This window comes from Podarcis liolepis, assembly GCF_965112155.1.
Source record: "Podarcis liolepis genome assembly, chromosome: 3".
Classification (NCBI taxonomy): Eukaryota; Metazoa; Chordata; class Lepidosauria; order Squamata; family Lacertidae; genus Podarcis; species Podarcis liolepis.
Window position 1 is genome coordinate 108,110,103 of NC_139557.1, and position 20,588 is coordinate 108,130,690.

Genomic DNA, 20,588 nt, shown 5'->3' on the forward strand with positions numbered 1-20,588 from the left:
TTTCTTTTAGCTCTTATTATGATTTGTGTGGAAATGGTTTGATTTGGTTGTGTCCTTTTCGATGTGCTATTTATTGCTTATGACTACTTTAGTTACGTTTGCAGTTATGTGATTCCCCCCCATGCTGTAAGCCACTCTGAGCATGGCTTTAATTATAGAAAGGTGGCATACAAGTAAAATGGATGCATGCATGCACGTATTATGTATGTTTTCGTATTATCTTAGAGCATAATCCAGCCAAACAAATAATTGTAAGTCTTGAGTATTTTCGGGGCACCCTGTACATGCTGCAACATAGGGAATAGTGGTAGCTTAGTGACATAGCAGATTGATTTCTATCATCTCCAGGAAAGTGGGGGGGGGGACCCCTAACTGTAACCCTGGCGAGCCACTGCCAGTCAGTGCAATTTGTGGGCCTTCAGATTCTGTTGGAACACAACTGCGAACATCATCATCATCCCTCACCTTTGACTGTTCTGGCTAGGGCAGACGGGAACAAACACTGCACACCTCGAGGACCACAATTTCCCCCTCCCTGGTGCAGACATTGTTGTGCTAGATGAGCCAGCGGTGTGACCCACTGTGAGGAATTGTCTTATGCCTGAGCAAGTGTGTGAACCTGATCGTTTGGACGAGAGACCATTTAGAAACAATGAACAAATATTACACATTTCAAAAGTCCTATATTTTCCCCCATCCCGGTATTAAGCATCTGCTCTCTCTTTTCCATTTAAACCAATCAGACTTTAATAATACTTACCTGTGGCTGGTTTCTGGTTTGCACCTTTAATATGCCGACTATGGAATTAATAGCCCTATACACATCTACTCAAAAGGAGACCCCCTTTAAGATAAATCTGACTTGCTCTCAGGTTAGTTAGTATAGAACTGCAACCTAAATCTCTCTCTCTCTACTGTGTGTATGTATATACATACATATATATATATATATATATATATATATATGCAGGTTTTGGTGTCTTCGGGTGTCTTCCCGTGTAAGAGTTGGGGTGTCTAGGCGACGTTTCGACGAGGTCTCACTCGTCATCTTCAGGCTGGTGCTTTCGGCTTCTTGTTACTGGAACAGAGCTCTGTTCCAGTAACAAGAAGCCGAAAGCACCAGCCTGAAGATGACGAGTGAGACCTCGTCGAAACGTCGCCTAGACACCCCAACTCTTACACGGGAAGACACCCGAAGACACCAAAACCTGCATTCCTGTACCCGTGAAAATCTACGAAAGCATATATATATATATATATATATATATATATATATATATATATATCTGTACACACTGCTAAATGTTCAAATAATATAGGGAATAATTTGATTTATTTCAGATGTGCTTAAAATACTGTATATAAGATTATATCCAGCTAACATTTTTTTGTGTGAAACCTGTGAGAGGCTTACTATTGTTTTTATGAGGGGAGATGTCAGCTTTTTTGCATCCTTGGATTCTGAATACTGTACTGAAATTCCAGTTAATTCTGACTGAATAAGAAAGTTTTTCAAAAACTCTATACAGTATTGGAGAGGCTTTTTATTCTTCTATTCCTTTCACAGTCAAGGAGTATTTCTTCTCTCCAGAACTTAGATTCATTATACTTTGTAACAAACCAGTAAATAAAGCTGGCAATAAAAATCCCAAGGTATAGACAAAATGCAGATACAGTGCAATCGTATGCATGTCTTCTCAGAAGTAAGCACCACTGAATTCAATGGGATTTACTTCCAGGTAAGCATGTGTGCGATTGCTGCCTAATGTCTGCCTAAATGCATTAAATTTTATCTCTTGCTCTTAGAGAATATTGTGATGCATGTAAGTTTAGTGCCAATTCATTACCAAAAACATGCTCAGACTTAACTTTATGTTAACATTAAAACATACTTTTAAAAGCTCTATGAAATGGAAGCACAATACATTTTAAACTTACCCCCCAGCTGTGCTAAAGCTCTTGCAGTTTCAGTACCTTCGCAATCGGGAACAATGACCGTTTTTCTAAAAACGAGCTCCAGAAGGCAGCTAGGGGAGCCTGGCGTTTTCAGAAGTAGGTCTATCACATGCTAATCACTAATTTCAAATCCAATCATAGCTAACCCAAAGCTCTCTAATTATGCAGTCCTCAGGTCAGATCCTTGTGTCCCCGTTGGTTAACTCAGCTATGATTTTAATATGAAGATGAACTCTTAAAACAAGTGTGATGTTTGTTTAGATTGCAGTTGTCTTTTCTAGTAGCAATGGGAAAAACTTTGAGCTTCACTGTAGCTTGAAGCAATGCTCTTTGGAAAGAAAGAGAGCCAGATGCAGAATGAAGAATCCACACGGCACCAACATTTTATGGATGTGACCCCAACTATTACCAACCTACTTTTCGGTCAGCATAGGGATTAGTTGCATCAGGTAATAAGGCTAGACACTGGCATGTCAAACACAATTGGTTGGGGGTATGGGCTGTAGCCAGCGGGGGCAGCTGTGCCCCCAATCAAATAAATAAAAATACTTAACTAAAAATTGAAATGCCTGCTGAAGTCACTTGAATAATGTTGTGGCTCATTCTAGCACCGCAACTGCCAACTCAACTGTTCTTGAGATGTTTCAGGCAAAATCTGCTATTACTATTATTACTATTATTAATCTAACCTCAAGGTTAGATTACTGCAATGCGTTATACGTAGGGCTGCCTCTGAAGACAGTTTGGAAACTTCAGCTGGTGCAGAATTCAGCAGCCAGGTTGCTCACCGGAGCAAGACGGTCTGAGCATATTACACCAATCCTGGTCCGATTGCACTGGCTACCAATTAGTTTCTGGGCCCAATTCAAAGTGCTGGTTTTGACCTATAAAGCCTTAAACGGCTCAGGACTGTAATATGTCAAGGACGGCCTCTTTCCATATGAACCTACCTGAGATCATCTTCTGAGGCCCTCTGTGTGCCTCCCTCCTCCTTGAGACGTCCGGAAGGTGGCAACACAAGAGCAGGTCTTCTATGCAGTGGCTCCCTGTTTGTCGAATGCTCTCCCCAGGAAGTTTGCCTGGCACCTTCATTATACACCTTTAGGTGCCAGGCAATCATGTTCCTTATTAACCAGACCTTTGGTTGACCTGATCAACATCCCTTACCCTTTTGAAAATGTGGCTCTTTTTTGGGGGGGGAATTATTGGGTTATTGCTTTTATTTTTATATACTGTGATCTTTTTATGTGAACCTCCGGGTATAGAGTGGTATATAAATTCTATTATTATTATTAATAATATTATTACTACTACCACCACTACTACTACTGTATTACACATGGCAGATAAAAGGACTTTTAAAATTGGGGGGGAAAGAGGCACTTCCAAGACATCCTGCCAAAAAGTAATTTTTAAAGCTAGAGACGTATCTAGAAAAGCAGAGGTTGTCATTCCTTAGTTTTATTCAATACTTACAGTCCAACATCTTGTCTGAAATAAAAACATTTTGCAGCAGGTTGACAGGGACTTGACCTCTTCTAAATCACTTCATGGCTTAGGAATCTAAAATCCAAAGGTTTGATTTCCAGTGTGTGTAAGATATATGTAATTATAGCTTTTCAGTGCAGGTAAATTGACCTTGGGGAAGAAATCCATAAGGGCCAATGGAGAAGCATTTGGTTTTTCAAGCCTTTTCAATGGATCTGCACTAACAGAGAGCAAGAGTTGAAAGCAGCCAGCAGGTGATGAATGCTGGAAAATCTGCACGTAGGGAGGAATCAATTCTACTTATGGTGAAATGATAAAGAAATAAAGATTTTTTTTGAAAGCTTGTTCAGACTATAATCAAGGACATTTGAAAAGGTTGTCTCTTCAGTTCCATTAGTAATTTTATTGAATTGTTTTGAGAAACTCGCAACTCAAGTGGCGATACCAAGCACTTTATATATTTGTTAATGGCTCCCTGGGAAGATCTTGCTAGTAAATGGCATACTAATGAACCCTTAGCAAAGACTCAATGTGTAATGAAGGTCTGGGATATATTTTATGGAGAAGTGAACGCATCTGACATTGGGAACATTGTGCCAAACAAACAGAGGCATTCTGTTCCTGTTCATTACATACATCTAATACACACAAAGTGTAAACATATATTTTATTGATTCATAGAATAATAGAATTATAGAGCTGGAAGGGACCAATTACATTCTATCTTGGTTTCCATGCTTTCCCTCTCAAAGTTAAAATTCTAATCTTGGTCTCTTCGTAATTTCAATATTGGAAAAGGGTGTTAAAAATTCTTCACAACTTTTTATTGATAAATCTTTTATTAGGATGATTGTAACATTTGCAGTTACAGTAAAATGAAGGGGGAAATCAAGCCAAACAACAAAACAAAACTCAAACAAACCAAAAATTAAGTCTAATGCTTGCTTTATTTGCTCACCTCTATTTAAAAACAATATTTTCTTATCAATGAACTAATAAATTATTTATTGTGAAACAGCCTGGATAACAATTGTTTAATGCCTTTCTTCCAGTACAAATTATCCTACATTTCCAGCTTTAGCTTCAGCCCTGGTGCTGCTGTGTAATGAAAAGTGCCATCCCATTCTAGGCCCTGTGTGTCTTTAAATTCTCCGTTCCCTTGCAGCCTGGAACAGAACAAAAACAGCATGTAAAAATGAAGGCTGCAGTCACAGAAGTATGGCTAATGATGTACAGCAGCACTTTGAGATGTCTATTTCTTAGCGGTCGTAGTGCTGAATTAGGCAGTGAAACAGAAAGTACCTCATAAGAGAGATGCCTGTTAGAAGCTTTGGAGTTGCTAGTTTTGTGTAACAGAAATTATACTACCATATTGATCCTGCTAAGTAATTTGTACTTTTAATTTCAATTTTTACATTTATATTATTTATTCCTGTTGGTGCGTGAACATCTACTCTTGGGTTTTCATTTCTTTCTGCAGCAGAATTCTTTTTACAGAAAAGTTTTCCTACTTCTTTACAGCATCAGCATTCCAGCTATCTCTTAGTGAAATTCCCATTATAGGAATAAACACCATTTGGTTCTATTTCTCAGAGTCTTTATTATTTACAAAGCTTTACATTGGTCATTAATGAAGAAAAAAACAAATAAAGAAACAACCTTTTTCTCCTTTTAGCCAACCGGCCAGAAACCTAATACTGACTCATTCACATACTCATTAATGACATTCCCTGATTAAGGACACCTGTTGCTGGGGAAAATTTCTGTTGCTTATAAACTTGTTCAAGGCCATTTACAAGTTTCTTCTAGAATATTCCAACAACTCTCTCATAGAACCACAGTGGGGTAACCACATTTTGTTAGTTTCAGCAAGTTTGGTGCATCATGTGCCTTTCTAACCACAGTTTGGATCCAGCCAAAATATGTATTTGGAGAGCGATCACCCTAACCTACATGGGTAGGAAGAAGCAAACTAAGGTTCACTTTAAGTGCAAAGCCTGGATACTGATTAAGGATGAATATATTCCACATCAAGGCACAAACTTGTGGTTATGTCCCTTTCAGCTTACTTGTTTTCACAGAACTGTCCGGTGTACTTGGCTCCATTGGTAAATATGTAGGTTCCTGTTCCATGAAACATGTTGTTATAGAACTCGCCTTCATAAACCGCACCTGAAGGATGTTCCAGCCTTCCGAAACCATTCATCTGATTTAACAGGAAGTGGAATTGACAAATTAATATCCGTTCCTAGAAAGGTGGCTCCATCTTTTATTTCCCCTCAATTTAGATGTGTCACCTATGTTAACAGAAATGATTAAATCTTTAAACATTGGCTTTACAAACCTTACGAGCGCAACATTCATAATACTGACAAAATTTAAATACCATTTCCCTAATCATTAAATGCCTCATTTTAAAAGGCTTTGATTTTTTTGCCCTGTTGTCAGGTCGCCGCTTTTCAAATCATGGCATCTCCCAAAGAATTTTGGAACTACACTTTTGTCTCATGGTGATGAAAGGTAGCAGCACCCTGGGAGAGTGCTAACAGACTCGAGTCCTGCTTTCAGGCTTCCTATAGACATCTGGTTAGCCACTATGTGAACTGGATGCTAGACTAGGGGGGCCATTGGCCTGTTCTTAAGACTGGGAAGTCTGCCCCCTTGTTCATCTTTGGTTCCTCAGCGATATGGGTGTGGGTGTTTAAAACTGGAAAACATCACAAGATCCCACTCTTCCTGATTGGCTCTTTTGCCTTGAAGTAAATCAGATGTACTGCACTGAAACAGGGCACACGATGCGCTAAGATTGGAGGTGAGACCACAAAACCTCTAAAAGACACAAAGCCATTCAAGATGCATTAATCAAACAATTTCTCCACAAAAAGTCCTTTCCAGAGCCCTGCCGTGTTACTAATATTCCAAGGAGAAAGTACAATGACACTGTGGGTTAAACCACAGAGCCTAGGGCTTGCTGATCAGAAGGTCAACGGTTTGAATCCCTGCTCCTGCCAACCTAGCAGTTCGAAAGCACATCAAAGTGCAGGTAGATAAATAGGTAAACGGCGGGAAGGTAAACGGCATTTCCGTGTGCTGCTCTGGTTCGCCAGAAGCGGCTTAGTCATGCTGGCCACATGACCTGGAAGCTGTACGCCGGCTCCCGCGGCCAATAAAGCGAGATGAGCGCCGCAACCACAGAGTCGGTCACAACTGGACCTAATGGTGAGGGGTCCCTTTACCTTTTAACTTAAGCCAGGCACCCCCAAACCTGGCCCTCCAGATGTTTTGGGACTACAACTCCCATCATCCCTAGCTAACAGGACCAGTGGTCCATTGGTACACCTAGCTCAGTATTGTCTACACTGACTGGCAGCAGCTCACCAGGGTTTTGGGAAGAGAGCTGCTCCCAGCCCTCCCTGGAGGTGCCAGTACGGACTAGACCAGACATAAGCAAACTGGGCACTCCAGATATTTTGGGACTACTACTCCCATCATCCCAAGCTAACAGGATCAGTGGTCAGGGGTGATGGGAATTGTAGTCCCAAAACATCTGGAGGGCCGAGTTTGGGGATGCCCGACTTAAGCCAATGGCCTGTTGCATACAGTACCAGACAGTGGTTGTATCTAATGGTGGTTCTGCTGCAGCGGAATGAGCCTGATTTTACTTAAGTTACCTCCTCAAAGCTGCTCCCGAGGATTGGAGGACACCCCCAGAGCAGAATAGGACATGTCACTAAGCGCTGCAGAAAGTAAGGGAGTAGGATTGGCAAAAATCAGATGTCCCAACATATGCAAGTTGAAGTGCTTTCTGCTAAGGCAAAGTCCCACTGGGCCTTAGTCTTGAGTAGCCATGCACAGACGTTTATCTAGGAGCAAAGCTCAACAAAGTAAAGTGAATTTATGTTGAGATTGTGCTATTAATGCATTACTCTGAAGAATAAAACAGCTAAGCCGAAGCATGCCCTTAATTAATGTAAGCAATGTATTTTGTCTTTAACATATATTTAATAACTCAATTGGAACAAAAATGTTAAAGACTCTGGCATAATTTTATTGATTCAAGTTTCTTTAGGCAAGGAGCTTAAAATTAATTGTTTTGATATTTGCAGATACCTTATCATTCTTCCAGTTTCCTTGGTAAATAATTCCATCTGGAGTAGTATGAACTCCATGTCCACTCCTCTCAAGGACTCCCTCAATTGTTCTTGTACAGTCACCCTCTAAGCAAAATAAAAAGTAGGTGGGGAAAATCCAACAAGCATTAGACTAGATTTTAATTAATAACTAGAGTAGTTCAACCTTTTCCAGAATCCTTCAGAATATGCCAATGGAAGTAACTTCCAGACCCCACAGCTTTATCTCATACTGTGAAGTAAAAGTGTTTCCAGCTACCCCCCATCCCAGTACTGGAATCAGGATGGGCTAGAACGCTCTGTGTGAAGTTAAAAATAAAAAAGCAGCACATCCAGCCATCAGATTTTATGCATGCTTACTAGGAGGCGGAGGGGGGAAATCAGCTGATTTCAATAATATCTATCTACCTCTCAATCATATCTTAGTTATGAGGAGACATATTGCTGGAATTTGGGAAGAGGTTTGGAAAGAGGGTAAATGGAGGAAGCTTTCCACTTATCATAACTCACTACCTTGCTTTAATAAGCCCTTCATTGCCTTCCATTATTATTATTATTATTATTATTAACATTCCATTATCGTTTGTTTCATTTTGAAAAATATCAGATAAAAAGCTAAAACAGTTACAATTTTTTATTTTTTTAAAAAACTATAATTATAATATCTGACAATTTTTTTTTTACCATACTTATCTCCATTGGGAAATACAAACGATATTTTGTAAACTTCAGCATCTGCAGAGAGAAAAAACACTCTTTTTACTGATTCTTTGTTAAAAGCGGCGTTCATGTAACCATTCAAGGGCTCCTGGTTTTTTTTGGACTACAACTCCTATCACCCCTACCTAGCAGGACCAGTGGACAGGGATGATGGGAATTGTAGTCCAAAAGCAGCTGGGCTGGGGAGGAGTCAAGTTTGGGAAACCCTGGACTAGATGATCCTCGGGGTCCCTTCCAACCTGACGACTCTCGACTGTACGAAAAAGGGTTGCTCGTTTCTGAGCAGACGCGGTTAGGACCCGCGGCTGTGAGCCGGTAAAACGAATAAGGGCGATGCGGCGGGAGGAGATGGGGGAGAGCCGCATCCCCAAGGCATTGTGACTGCGGGTGGCGCAGGAGGCTGAAACCGGCGGATTATCTTGCGGCTGCTTCCTCAGAGGGATAGCGGAGAGGCAAAATACCTCGGTCGCCTACGATCGACCTGCGCAGCAACCCCCATTTCGCCATGGCGCGAAAGGAGACGCGCCCGCGGTTGCCATGGTGACCGGGTACTCGCCCTCGCTCTCTCCGCCGCCGGAAGTGGGAGGAGCCTCGAACCTTTTCACTTCCGGGTGGCCGTTGACTGTTTAGGGAGGCGGTTGGGCTGAGGCGAGAGGTGACTGGAAAAGGAAGAACCGGCGAGAGGGGGAAGCTGGTTGTTGTTATTATTATTATTATTGCTATTACTATTATTGCTATTACTATTATTGCTGCACTTACTTTATTTATTTAGGGGGGTTGAACTAGATGACCCTCGGGCTCCCTCAAAGGTCTATAAGCCTCTTGTTGTTGGCTTAGTTGGGGCTCGTTCAATTGCGGGGTGTTTCCAGGCGCTGCGTGAAAGGAACCGGGAGGAGCTGCTGAGCTTCAGGTGCCCTTGGAAAGAGGCAGTATCGGTGGGAGGGAGGGCTGGGTCAGTGGGGCAAGGTGGGGTATTAGGAGTGCTTACCTTTACATCTTTATTTAGGGTCCAAATTGCTCGGTACTCCGGAAAGCGCACGTGCCCTCTTGCACTGTACCAGCTTGCCCGTGTCTTACGATTATTGTACAGTGGTACCTCGGGTTACATACACTTCAGTTTACAGACTCCGCTAACCCAGAAATAGTGCTTCAGGTTAAGAACAGTTTCAGGTTAAGAACGGACCTCATGGAACAAATTAAGTACTTAACCTGAGGTACCACTGTATTTTAGTGTTCTGTTGGAAGCTGCCCAGAGTGGCTGGGGAAACCCAGCCAGATGGGCGGGGTATAAATAAAAAATTATTATTATTTATTATTATATGATCTTTATCGAGGAGGCTTAGCACAGGAAGCGGCTTTCATCAGTTGGAAGAGCATGAGACTCAATCTCAGCGTCATTGGTTTGAGTCCCCACGTTGGGCAACATTCCTGCACTGCAGTGGGTTGGGCTAGATGACCGTTGGGGTATTTTCCCATTCTGCGATTCCATTGGTGCACCTAGCTCAGTATTGTCTACACTGACTGGCAGCAGCTCACCAGGGTTTTGGGAAGAGAGCTGCTCCCAGCCCTCCCTGGAGGTGCCAGTATGGACTAGACCAGACATAAGCAAACTTGGCACTCCAGATGTTTTGGGACTACTACTCCCATCATCCCAAGCTAACAGGATCAGTGGTCAGGGGTGATGGGAATTGTCCCAAAACATCTGGAGGGTCGAGTTTGCCTATGCCTGAACTAGACCCAGGACGTTTTGTACACAAAATAGAGCTTATGCCACTGAGTTATATAGCCCTTTCCCATAGAAATTTTGTTTGCGTCTGGAAATGTACTATGTGGAAACAGGACAGAATCCTCTCTTGTGGGGGTGTCCTGTCTATGTCCTTATCTTTAGGAGTGTGTCTGGTGCCTAGTTTACAGTTATTTTGGTACCAAGTCAAAGTCTGTATTTTTGCCTGGCTGATTTAAAGCCAATTATTCTCCGTGGATTAAGGTTTTCAAATTCTCAACTGTACTGTGTTTGATTTGATTGCTTTATTCTTTGTGTGCTGCCTTGGTATCTTTAATGATGTAGAGTAGTTTTAAAATAATTTTAATTTAAAAATTCTAAATTAATAATAGGTGAGTGGTAGAGTCCATGGTACATTCAATTGATCTTTAAAGTGTAATAGATTTGTGTGTTGTCTTGATTATAACTTTTGAAGGTTGAAATACTATGTGAAATTATTAGGGAGTGAATCCCGTTGAAAATAATGGAACTTACTACCTGTGGGTTGTGGGACAGGGATGTTTGATGATTGACGCTGTATGCCAGAGCTACATAAACAGAAGTAATAATTGCCATCTTTCCTGCTAGTCTGCATGGTGATCCTGGTTGGTATTTTTCACTGTTGATCATGTACTTTCATTTTTCTTTTCCTACAGAAAGGAGAAAATGAGCTCCTCAGGGAAGAGAAGAGGAAAACCAAACAGAGGGGGCGGAAGGGGAGCAAGAAGAGGACGAGGCAGAGGTGGCGGCAGCAGTAGCTGTGGTAGACCTTCTAACAAATGCCAAGCCAGTGGCAGCAAAAAAGGCTCGGAGAAAATTTGGGACGATGGTGATGATTTCTGTGTTGATGATGATGATGGTGGTGATTTCTGTGTTTTCAGTGGACCAAAAGATGTAGCCAGGTCAGCTAAGTGAATTTGATGGAATCTTACATTTTGGAGTTTAGATTGTTTTTTAAAAACTTCTTTTTGAAGATTGTTTTAAGAAGGTTTTAAGAAGCAAGATCAGGGAGGGCTGTAGCTCCTTATCAGAGCATATACTTTGCTTTGCATGTAGAAGGTCCCAGGCTCAATCTCTGCTATCTCCAATTAAATAGGATCAGGTTGCAAGTGATAGGAAGACCATTTCTGCCTAAGACACCAGAGAACTACTGCTAATCAGAGCAATTAAAACTGGGCTATGCAGTACAAGGCAACTTCCTGTGTTCCTATGGTAAAGCCTTGACTTAAGTCAGGGGTTGTCAGCTTGGTTGCTACCACCCACTAGTGGGCGTTTCAGGATTCTAGGTGGGCGGTAGGGGATTCTATGGCACAAACTGAATCCTCCTTCCATTGAGCACTGGTGGGTGATAAGGAAATTTTACCATCAAGAAAGATGCATTAGGTAGTTCTAGAAAGGTTGACTACCCCTGACATAAGGGATTAAATCCAAAACGCTTGTATTCTTATTAGATATATTTGTATTTTTATTAGAGCTTTGAAACCAACCACAAATTTGAGCCTCATGTAGTGTCTCTTGCGTACCACCTTTTACAGTGGGAGGGTTTTTGACATTGGCTACTAGTGAGAATAGCTGGAAATTCAGCTCATTTTTTGAGAAACAGTATATTGGTTGCCAGATATTGGAAACCGAAGGCTACTTCCCCTAGCTACCATAGCACCAAGTATCTCAGGGGAAAGGGAACTATTTAGCACAGAGACAGGTGTGTGTGTTTGTTGTGCTAGTACTTTTATTGCTCGTTTTGCATGACACAGAAAGAGGTCAAACAAAGAAGCTGATGTACTTTGGGGGAGGGCGGGATCTTTTAAAAGATGACTAAATAACCCTGCAGAAACACACTGTAACTTTTGCACCACAATTTCTGTGCAGAACTGCTTTAATCCAGCTTGTCTGTTTAAATATACTGTGGTCGTTATGGGGCTTGTCACACGTAGCTTTGTCAAACATTCTGGTGACTTTGCTTGCCGCCTTTGAATTTCCTAGCAACAGAATAGGGGTTTTTCCAACATGACCTGCTTAGGAACTTTCTTGGTGCTCTTAGCTAGTTAGGAGACAAAATGACCAATACAACTGTTCTAATGTTCAGCATACATTGTGCATGTATTTTTCCATTACTTGATTAAATTAGAATGTATTGTGCTTTTGTTTTGTTTTTAATATATCAAGCTCTGGTAGCAGAGGACATGGACAGACCAGACAAGCACCCAAAACAAAGATGCCTCTTCAGACTCTGTACATGACTTCCGATAATCAGATGAGGGTGAAAGAACTTCTTCGTGAGCTGCAAGGACAAGAGCTGGCTGCTGGTCCAGAGTCAGTTTTCTAAGCATAAATAATTTCTTCATTAAACAGATACTATGACATGTTGAAGGACTGAATATGAACACCCTTTAGTTATTCTCAGATTTTATAGGCATTAGATCATATTATTCAAAGTTCAGAATGGACTGTGACAGATGTGGTTGGGCAGCCTTTCTAGAGAAAGAAACAAAGTCTCAGGGTGGCTCCACAGTTTACATGGCAAACACAATTGTGATGGATACATAGTGTTTCCTGCAGCAAACTTGTAAAGTATGGATGCCATAATAATATGAGACTTGAATTTCTGAATTACTGCTTGATTCACATGAACCTGCCTTGTTGAGTCTATGAAGACTGCTGTTTGAGGTGGGTGGTTGATGGGGCCATCACTGTGATGACCTCATTGCTTATGGAACTCCCTCCCAAGAGATGCGTGTCAGATGGTTACTTGCTTAGTCTGGAGTAACAGAGTAAACACATCTTTTTAGCATTGCTCTTAATGAACAGTGAAAGCTGCTGCTGAGTTTTACGCTGCTAAGTTTTATTTTTATAAGGTTTTGTAATGATTTATCATTGTAGTACTTATTGTTTTGTTTATATTTTATGATGCGCCTTGTGAGTTTGCTAAATTGAAAAAGCAGGGTAGTATAAATATTGGGTTAGATTCAGACTTACCTTTTTGCCCAGGTTTTCTCTGACCCATAATATTGGACGCTGCTGTACATATTTGAATCCTCTGAATTTCTATTTTATTTGCTTTTATGTATTTTTTGATGTTTTGTTGGTTTTAGGGTGCATTTTTTATTTGATGTTCGTTTTTCACACTATACACCGCTTAAAGATTTTTGAAATGTTAAGTGGTTTATAAGTATTTACAAATAGGGGACCAAGTGCAAAGATCCTGGCTTAGTTCTGAATGTTTTGGATAACTAAACTGAGTTGCTTGAGTAGCTATATTGAGCAGAGCGTTCCAGAAGTTTGCCTTATCCCTAAGACTATTGCTTCTAAAAGAAGCATACTGCTTTCTTTTTTTCAGGATGCTTGTATCAGGTGAAGATGATGACTGTGATGAATTGGATTACTTGGAGGATGAGCACGCCTGGTCAGATGGGCAATCAATTTCTAAAAAAAGCACAAATGCTTCTTATCAACCACCTGTGAGCCATGTTCTAGAGACTGAAGTCTCTTCATTTGCTGTGCACAAACTATCCAGGTAATTATTGTCTCACTAACAAAATGGAAAATATTAGTCAGGAGGTGGGGTGCTAAAAACCTGCATAGCTGCAATTACGTGAATGAGTGTGGAATGGGACATTTAACACAGAATCAAAGTGGCACCCTCCACCCACCAATACACTCCCAAATAGAGCCGAAAAAGAGCAGTTATGTAACATTATGTAAGGTGGAATGGGGATCCTTTTCCCCCTAGGGGCCAGAATCCCACATGGCCACTCTTCTGGGGCCCACGGGCCAGTGTTTACTGAGGCCAGAAGTAAAAGTGTATAGAGCCGTGCAAACATTGGAGGTTTCTACACCTCATCTACATGTCCCCATCCAGACAAGCAAGAAGCATTATCATAATTCAAGAGCACATTCTAGCCAAGCTAAAGCACTCAAGGTGGGTGCTAAGCATGGCCAGTGAAGGATGAGGCCTGGGAAGAGCACTGGAGGCTGGATGGCCACATTTGGAACCCAGGCCTGATCTTTTCCCAGTGTAGGGCATACCATTAGAGCAAATTTCTACAACAAGCACAAGTTGTACATTTTATTCCAGGTGCAGAAACTGCACAGTGTAGACACCTGCTTCTTGCTACACTACAGGATAACAGCAAGCATCCTTTAAACATAGTGGGAATGCTTGCTCTTGTGTAAACCTTCTGGTATGTGCACCTACAATGCATTTCTTTTCTTTCTAGGTACGGCTTTGATAGCGAGCGTTGCCAAGCGGTGCTGAAATCTTGTAATAGTAACATTGGGGCATCCCTGGAGCTCTTACTCCTGCAGTGCTTTTCAGAAAAATTTGGAGAGAGGATGCAGATCACAGAAACTGCCGCTCAGACAAGTATGGAAGATTGTTTGGAACAAAGGCAAGAGGAAGCATTTGCCCTCCGTTCGATATGTGGAGACAAATTTGTGGAAAGAATTAATAACAGGGTCTGGACTGTTGCATTAGACTTGGCATACTTGACAGAGATGCTCAACAAGCCAAAAGAAGGGAATAGCAACACCAGTAATGGGCTAAAGCCAGCTTCCCTGGAAATCTGTAAACACTACCTCCAAGGAGATTGCAGGTTTGGATCGAGATGCAAGTTCAGGCATGATTCTCGAAACAAGCAAAAAGGCCTTCCGAGCGTCAAGGAGGATGCTCATCTCAGAGTTAATGCTCCTGTGTATGAACTTGAAATAAGATTTCCTGAGGATAACAAATACCCTTATCAGCCTCCCCTTGTGGCATTCTATACTACTAATGAGAAGCTGCCATTGGCTTGCCGGTTGCACATTGCTGAATTCCTTTATGAAAAGGCCATAATATCGTCGGAGTCTAACGAACCTGTTGTTTATGCTTTTATAACAAGCCTAGAGGATGAAGCTGAAGTAACAAAATTGCTTAGTAAGACTTCTCACAGATACAGTGCTCCTCCTTTGCCTCTGGCAACACCCTTGTCAAATACAGTGACAGGTGTTCATAAGCAAGAGATTCCTAGCAGCTCTCATGTTCCTTCCCGGATTTCAGAAGGTATATACTACTTCATATGTCCTTATTGAAACTTGTACACATATTAAAAAACAGGCTGTGTATGCAGTTTTGAGGGTATGGGTTCTGCTCCCAATTGATATTTCTAGAGAACAGCATGTATTTCACACAAGTCGGTGTGTGAAAATGAATAAAAACTATGTTACAAAAAAAGATAATAATTAAAAAGTAATTAACCACAAATAGAATTAAGAAGTTATTAAACATAAGCAGATCTTTTAATAGACTGTTTTAATCCTATTAAAACTACAAATAATAACAAAAATAAAAACATCACAGTACCAGCCCTTTTAAACTTTAAAACTATGTCTCTGAGTTAGTGGAATCATTGCAATAAAGATTTCAATGTCATGTAAATTGAAACCACAAAATACCAGCCACAGTATTTCATTATTCTCCAATTGGGATAGAATACAGTGGTACCTTGGGTTAAGTACTTAATTCGTTCTGGAGGTCCGTTCTTAACTTGAAACTGTTCTTAACCTGAAGCACCACTTTAGTTAATGGGGCCTCCTGCTGCTTCTGCGCCGCCAGAGCACGATTTCTGTTCTCATCCTGAAGCAAAGCTCTTAACCCAAGGTAATATTTCTGGGTTAGCAGAGTCTGTAACCTGAAGCATATGTAACCTGAAGCGTATGTAACCCGAGGTACCACTGTACTAGGTTAAAATACTTTAAGTTCCACAGGGCGGGCGCCACTACCAAGAAGACCCTCTGCCTGGTTCCCTGTAGCTTTGCTTTTCGCAATGAGGGAACCGCCAGAAGGCCCTCGGCGCTGGACCTCAGCGTCAGGGCAGAACGGTGGGGGTGAAGATGCTCCTTCAGGTATACTGGGCCAATAATACTGTACAGGTGGGGACAACCATTGAGAGCTGTGAAAATAGGATTGTTTTCCTTTATAGCAAGTTTAAATAAGAGTCGGCAAATATGGGTCAATTGGTGAATGAAGAAAGCTGCAAGGCCTGGAGTGGGGGGTGAGGATCCTTGGAAATGAATAAATTATATTGTAAGATGAAAAGCCCAATTGAAATTAAAACACTCTTTCTATATATATATTTCTATTTACATTAATGAAGGAGACTGCTTCAGATGAGTTGTCCTCTCCAACTTCATGGAAAATTCTTGTCAGAGATTTGTGTGTCAGTGAGAGAATGTTTATTTTTAGCTCAGAACATAAATCCATACTGAAGCATAATAATATAGCAAAGAAAAATGCCCATAAAAACTATAGATGAAGCAGCACATAAGCAGCGAGTTAAAAAAATAGCAGCTAAAACCAGTAAAAAGATTCTATGCTCCACTTGAAGTCCATGAGTAAAAGAAGGATTTTGTGCAGTACCTCAAAAATACCTCTGTTAACTACTGTATAGCATTTGCCTAAATTTGCCTGCATTGTGTCCATTATTGTCTGTTTCCTGTTATACTATATTCGCTCACGACACTGTGCACAAGTGAAGCAAATTTTAAAACAGTTGGCATGATACAAAATGAAAGGGAGTGGGGGAAATGCTGCTGTGGGAAACTTTTACAACAAAAGGAAACAATACTAGGATGTTTTGAAATTGCAGGTGAATTCAGAAGGGAGTGACTTGGACAGCTGCAGTAAACAGTTGTAGGGGGAGAGTGTGAGAAAACAGAATAGCGGTCTCTTACAGTGAAATGTTATTTTTGTCAGGAGTTTTGCTCGGTGAAGGCTTGTAGCTCAGTGGCAAAGAACATATTTTGCATGGATTTAATCTCTCGCATCTCCCAATAAGGCTGGAAAAGACTCTTGTCTGAAACCCTGGAAAGTTACTGCCAGTTATTGTAGCCTCTTCTGGGCTTGATGGTCCAAGGCAACTTTCTAGGTTCTAGAGGTCAACGCAATACTAAGCCAGTAAAGACCTCATTCTAGCATCTAGAATTGGCACTCCTGTGACGAGTGGCCTACCCAGTGATCATATTGTTTAGTTCAAGTCCTCATGTGAGTCCTTTATAACGTATTGTCAGTTTCCTTGTCCCCAATCCATGTACAGTGGTACCTCAGGTTACATACGCTTCAGGTTACGTACGTTTCAGGTTACAGACTCCTCTAACCCAGAAATATTACCTCGGGTTAAGAACTTTGCTTCAGGATGAGAACAGAAATCACGCCGCTGCCGCGTGGCAGCAGCAGGAGGCCCCATTAGCTAAAGTGGTGCTTCAGGTTAAGAACAGTTTCAGGTTAAGAACAGACCTCCGGAACGAATTAAGTACGTAACCAGAGGTACCACTGTAAGTGGTGACCACTTGCAAGGGCAGTGCATCATGGGCAGAATTCACGATGGGAGATTTCCCAAAGAATAGTGCCGCAGGTGATGGTGAACTCTCTGTTGCCAGTGCATGCCAGTCCCTGTGATGTGGTTAGCACACTGGTTGGGAGCTCTGGTCCTCCAGACTTCAGCTCCCATCATTCCTTGCCAGCATGGCCAATAGCCGGGGATTATGGGAGTTGCAGTACAACAGCAACTGGAAGGCCACAGATTTCTTCTCCCTGATCTAGTGAAATGTTATGTTATTTTAAAAAAACCCCACCCCTGAAGACTGGTTAGCTAATGTTTCAGAATGGTGTTTGTTAAGATGCTTTCTGTTTTTAAGCAGCCAAGGAGTTGGTGACTGAAGAGGATGATGACGACAACGACGAAGAGGAGCTGCAGACAGTTCACGTAGAGAAAGAGAGTTATGTGAATCTCAGGCGAAAGAAGTACAGGACATTAGCAGAGCCAACTTGCAAAGAAAATTATAAAATTTGCCGTCAGTTCAGGATAAAGAAGGTACATATGTAAACCTTGGAAGATAAGTGGCAGAGTTACATTTATAACGTATTTTCAGCTACATTTAAAAAACAAACAATTTGCTGTGTGTACATATAATAGCTGGTGGGAGGTAGGAATTGATAGCAAAATCCAGGAAAGAATCTTGAAGTTCTGGATATGCAGTAGAACCCTTAATATCTATATTTTGTTTTGTATTTAAGACCATTTTATCTCAGAGCTGCTTCCTATACTAGAATTTCTTGTATCTTGAAAAAATATCTGTATGCTTATGTTCTTTATATGTGGGATCAATAGCAGTTACATCTGTTTTCCTGTAAAGACTTGTATCTACAGAATTAATGGAAGACAGTCTAGGAACTGTGTGCCTTCTCCGGATGTGTGTGAACTATAGTAAACAAACAAAGAAATTCATGTACCGTATTTTTCGCCCTATAGGACGCACTTTTTCCCCTCCAGAAATGAAGGGGAAATGTGTGTGCGTCCTATGGGGCGAATGCAGGCTTTTGCTGAAGCCTGGAGAGCGAGAGGCGTCGGTGCACACCGACCCCTCTCGCTCTCCAGGCTTCAGGAAGCTATCCGCAAGCCTTCCGTGTCCGGGGGGAGTTCCCGCGGGCTCGCAAGGCTTGCGGGCAGCAGCCTGCAGCCCGGAGCATGGGGCGTTCTCCGGAGGACGCCCCGTGCTTCGGGCAGGTGTCCACAAGCCTTGCGCGCCCAGGGGGAGTTCCTGCGGGCTTGCAAGGCTTGTGGGCGGCAGCCCGGAGCACGGGGCACCCTCCGGAGGATAGCAGCCTGTTCTGGGGGCTGGGGGGGGAAATATATATTTTTTATTCATTCCCCCCCCAAAAAAAAAACACGAGGTGTGTCCTATGGGCCAGTGCGCCCTATAGGACGAAAAATACGGTAAATGTGGATCATAAATTGAGCACTAACAGGCAGCTACTGACCATCCACGTATATTTGTCAGTCTTCTAGGCACTACCAGTCCATATTGCAAGAACGACAGAAACTTCCTGCATGGGAAGAGAGAGAAACCATTCTTAAATTGCTGAACAAATATCAGGTCCTGGTCGTGAGCGGTATGACTGGGTAAGATATAAAACTGTCTGCACACTTGAACACCATGTTAATACTTACTATGTGAAAAGCAGTCTATCTCTGCCTACAAAACTCAAAAGGGACCTTCCCTTCAGGCAAGAAAAATGAGAGGGTTTGAAGTCAATAGGTACAGCAAAGGTATGTATGGTGGAGCTTTTCTTCCTCCTGGTTCTATCTGGCTCTCTGTCTCATCTAGGCTAAACTCTCCTCCCCCTCCCAACTGCTAGAGCAGATGAATTGAGATTAGGCAGAGAGAGAGAGAAAATAGTTGAAGGAGGAAAAAACCCAGGCAGGGTGCCTCCTTTCCTATAAGTGTTGAATTCAAGCTGTCTCGCATTTTATTGCCTGTAGAACAGGAATCTTCAGGGGTCTGAACTGGCAGAACTGGCACGCTCTGTATATGGAAGGAGCATCATTTGCCCAGTTCTTAGGGATGCATACAAGACAACATGTACACTACAGAACACTGGTTGGAAACAGGGCTCAGCCTAAAGAACAAAGTGAAGTATGAGAGGTCTGGGTGGTTGCATTCCTTCCCCTACTACATCCTCAATAAAATATTTATTTTATTTTATTTATTATTATTATTATTATTATTATTATTATTATTATTATTATTATTTATTTATTTGTATGCCACCTTTAACTTGATGGTCCCAGGGCGATTCACAGCAGAAAAATGCAAAATGAGAAAGCAAAATAAAACAAAAACCAATAATTCCCTGTCCCACAAACACATTTTAAAAGCCATAGAATGTTAATCAGCCAAATGCCATAACAGCAAAAATCTAAACATTTATACTCCAAAGTACCCCCCCCCACACACACACACTGAGATCAGTGCGAATTCCTCTCAGGTAAGTATGTTTTGGACTGCAACCTAAAGCTGATATACACAGTTCACGTGGAGGAAGATGAAGTCATCCAATTTCTATTACAGTTAATGACCATTTTATGTGGGGGTTCCATTCCCGGCCTCCCTGTTATGTCCTGGTCCTTTGACTTTTTATGTTTTTATGTTTTTGGACACTTCCAGGTTCAACACTATGCTTGATTGCACATCTTTTGGATGTGTGCTAATCAGTCATTTCCTGTGTGTTCTGTCAAAATTATAATTGTAAACACACATGAATGTAAAAGTCAAGTGAACAATGTCATTCATTGATTTTGGACCGGATACCTTTAGAGCAGTGACAGGGGAGTCACTTTCTGCCTGGGGCTGGATTCAAAGTTGTCCAACTTTGCAGGGGGCTGCATTGTAAACAGTGCCAGAGGCAAAAGGGGCTAGGGCCAAAGTGGGTAAGCCAAAGAGAATGGCGTATTTTTACATACTTTATTTATTTAATGTTCATTGTACGTAAAATACGTAAAATGTAAAATGTATGCAAGCTATGTAACCCTATGAAAGCTATGGGAGGTGGCAAGAGAAATTGAAATTATTTACAGGTGATATCACATGATTGGTGGGAGAATGGAGTTGGGCAGACATGTCATTGGCGGCTATTTGGAGGGGCTGGGCAGGCCAAATTAGGCCTGGAGGTCAGAGAGTCTCCACTCCATCATCAAACCCAAGGTCTGATAAGTCCA

The 20,588-nt window shown here is 41.7% G+C and overlaps 3 protein-coding genes across 11 annotated transcripts in view; 1 reads left to right on the forward strand and 2 right to left on the reverse strand.

The window, feature by feature from the left end:
- The window catches only part of ARHGEF33 (Rho guanine nucleotide exchange factor 33), a 34,470-nt gene extending 32,097 nt beyond the window's left edge, over positions 1 to 2,373 (reverse strand). For 2 of the 4 annotated variants that reach the window (XM_083494333.1, XM_083494332.1), the window contains exon 1: positions 1,939 to 2,230. The gene's annotated coding sequence lies outside the window, so the exon portion shown is untranslated. Of the gene's footprint in view, positions 1 to 1,938 lie in introns of all 4 variants that reach the window. The other 2 variants (XM_083494331.1, XM_083494330.1) reach the window with 2 other exon arrangements.
- A 1,891-nt stretch (positions 2,374 to 4,264) lies between these two features.
- On the reverse strand, positions 4,265 to 8,882 carry MORN2 (MORN repeat containing 2). 2 transcript variants are annotated; one of them, XM_083494931.1, is made up of 5 exons: positions 8,756 to 8,879; positions 8,259 to 8,309; positions 7,555 to 7,661; positions 5,514 to 5,650; positions 4,265 to 4,610 (listed from the first exon to the last, which is right to left on the reverse strand). In XM_083494931.1, exons 1-5 carry the CDS (start codon positions 8,799 to 8,801, stop codon positions 4,508 to 4,510), a joined length of 444 nt encoding a protein of 147 aa, XP_083351057.1. In that variant the 5' UTR covers positions 8,802 to 8,879; the 3' UTR covers positions 4,265 to 4,507. The 2 variants fall into 2 exon arrangements, with proteins under 2 accessions (XP_083351057.1, XP_083351058.1); XM_083494932.1 differs by lacking the exon at positions 8,259 to 8,309 and having other exon boundaries at positions 8,756 to 8,882.
- An 11-nt stretch (positions 8,883 to 8,893) lies between these two features.
- Positions 8,894 to 20,588, forward strand: part of DHX57 (DExH-box helicase 57) — a 33,332-nt gene continuing 21,637 nt past the window's right edge. For 4 of the 5 annotated variants that reach the window (XR_014523527.1, XR_014523528.1, XR_014523529.1 and 1 more), the window contains exons 1-7: positions 8,909 to 8,988; positions 10,713 to 10,958; positions 12,223 to 12,369; positions 13,394 to 13,570; positions 14,274 to 15,094; positions 17,728 to 17,903; positions 18,871 to 18,992. Coding sequence is in view for 2 of the 5 variants with exons in the window: in XM_083494109.1 (XP_083350235.1) it covers positions 10,723 to 10,958; positions 12,223 to 12,369; positions 13,394 to 13,570; positions 14,274 to 15,094; positions 17,728 to 17,903; positions 18,871 to 18,992 (1,679 nt within the window). In the remaining 3 variants the exon portion in view is untranslated. Of the gene's footprint in view, positions 8,989 to 10,712; positions 10,959 to 12,222; positions 12,370 to 13,393; positions 13,571 to 14,273; positions 15,095 to 17,727; positions 17,904 to 18,870; positions 18,993 to 20,588 lie in introns of all 5 variants that reach the window. The other variant, XM_083494110.1, reaches the window with a different exon arrangement.

Bases quoted from the DNA above. Each gene is read 5' to 3' on its own strand.
- MORN2 (XM_083494931.1), bottom strand. From the start codon at position 8,801: ATGGCGAAATGGGGGTTGCTGCGCAGGTCGATCGTAGGCGACCGAG. The intron at 7,662-8,258 runs GTAAAAAAAAAA...TATTTTGCTTAG, and splicing joins TCCCAATGGAGATAAGTATG to AGGGTGACTGTACAAGAACA. The intron at 4,611-5,513 runs GTAAGCTGAAAG...GTTCTGTTCCAG, and splicing joins GGACAGTTCTGTGAAAACAA to GCTGCAAGGGAACGGAGAAT.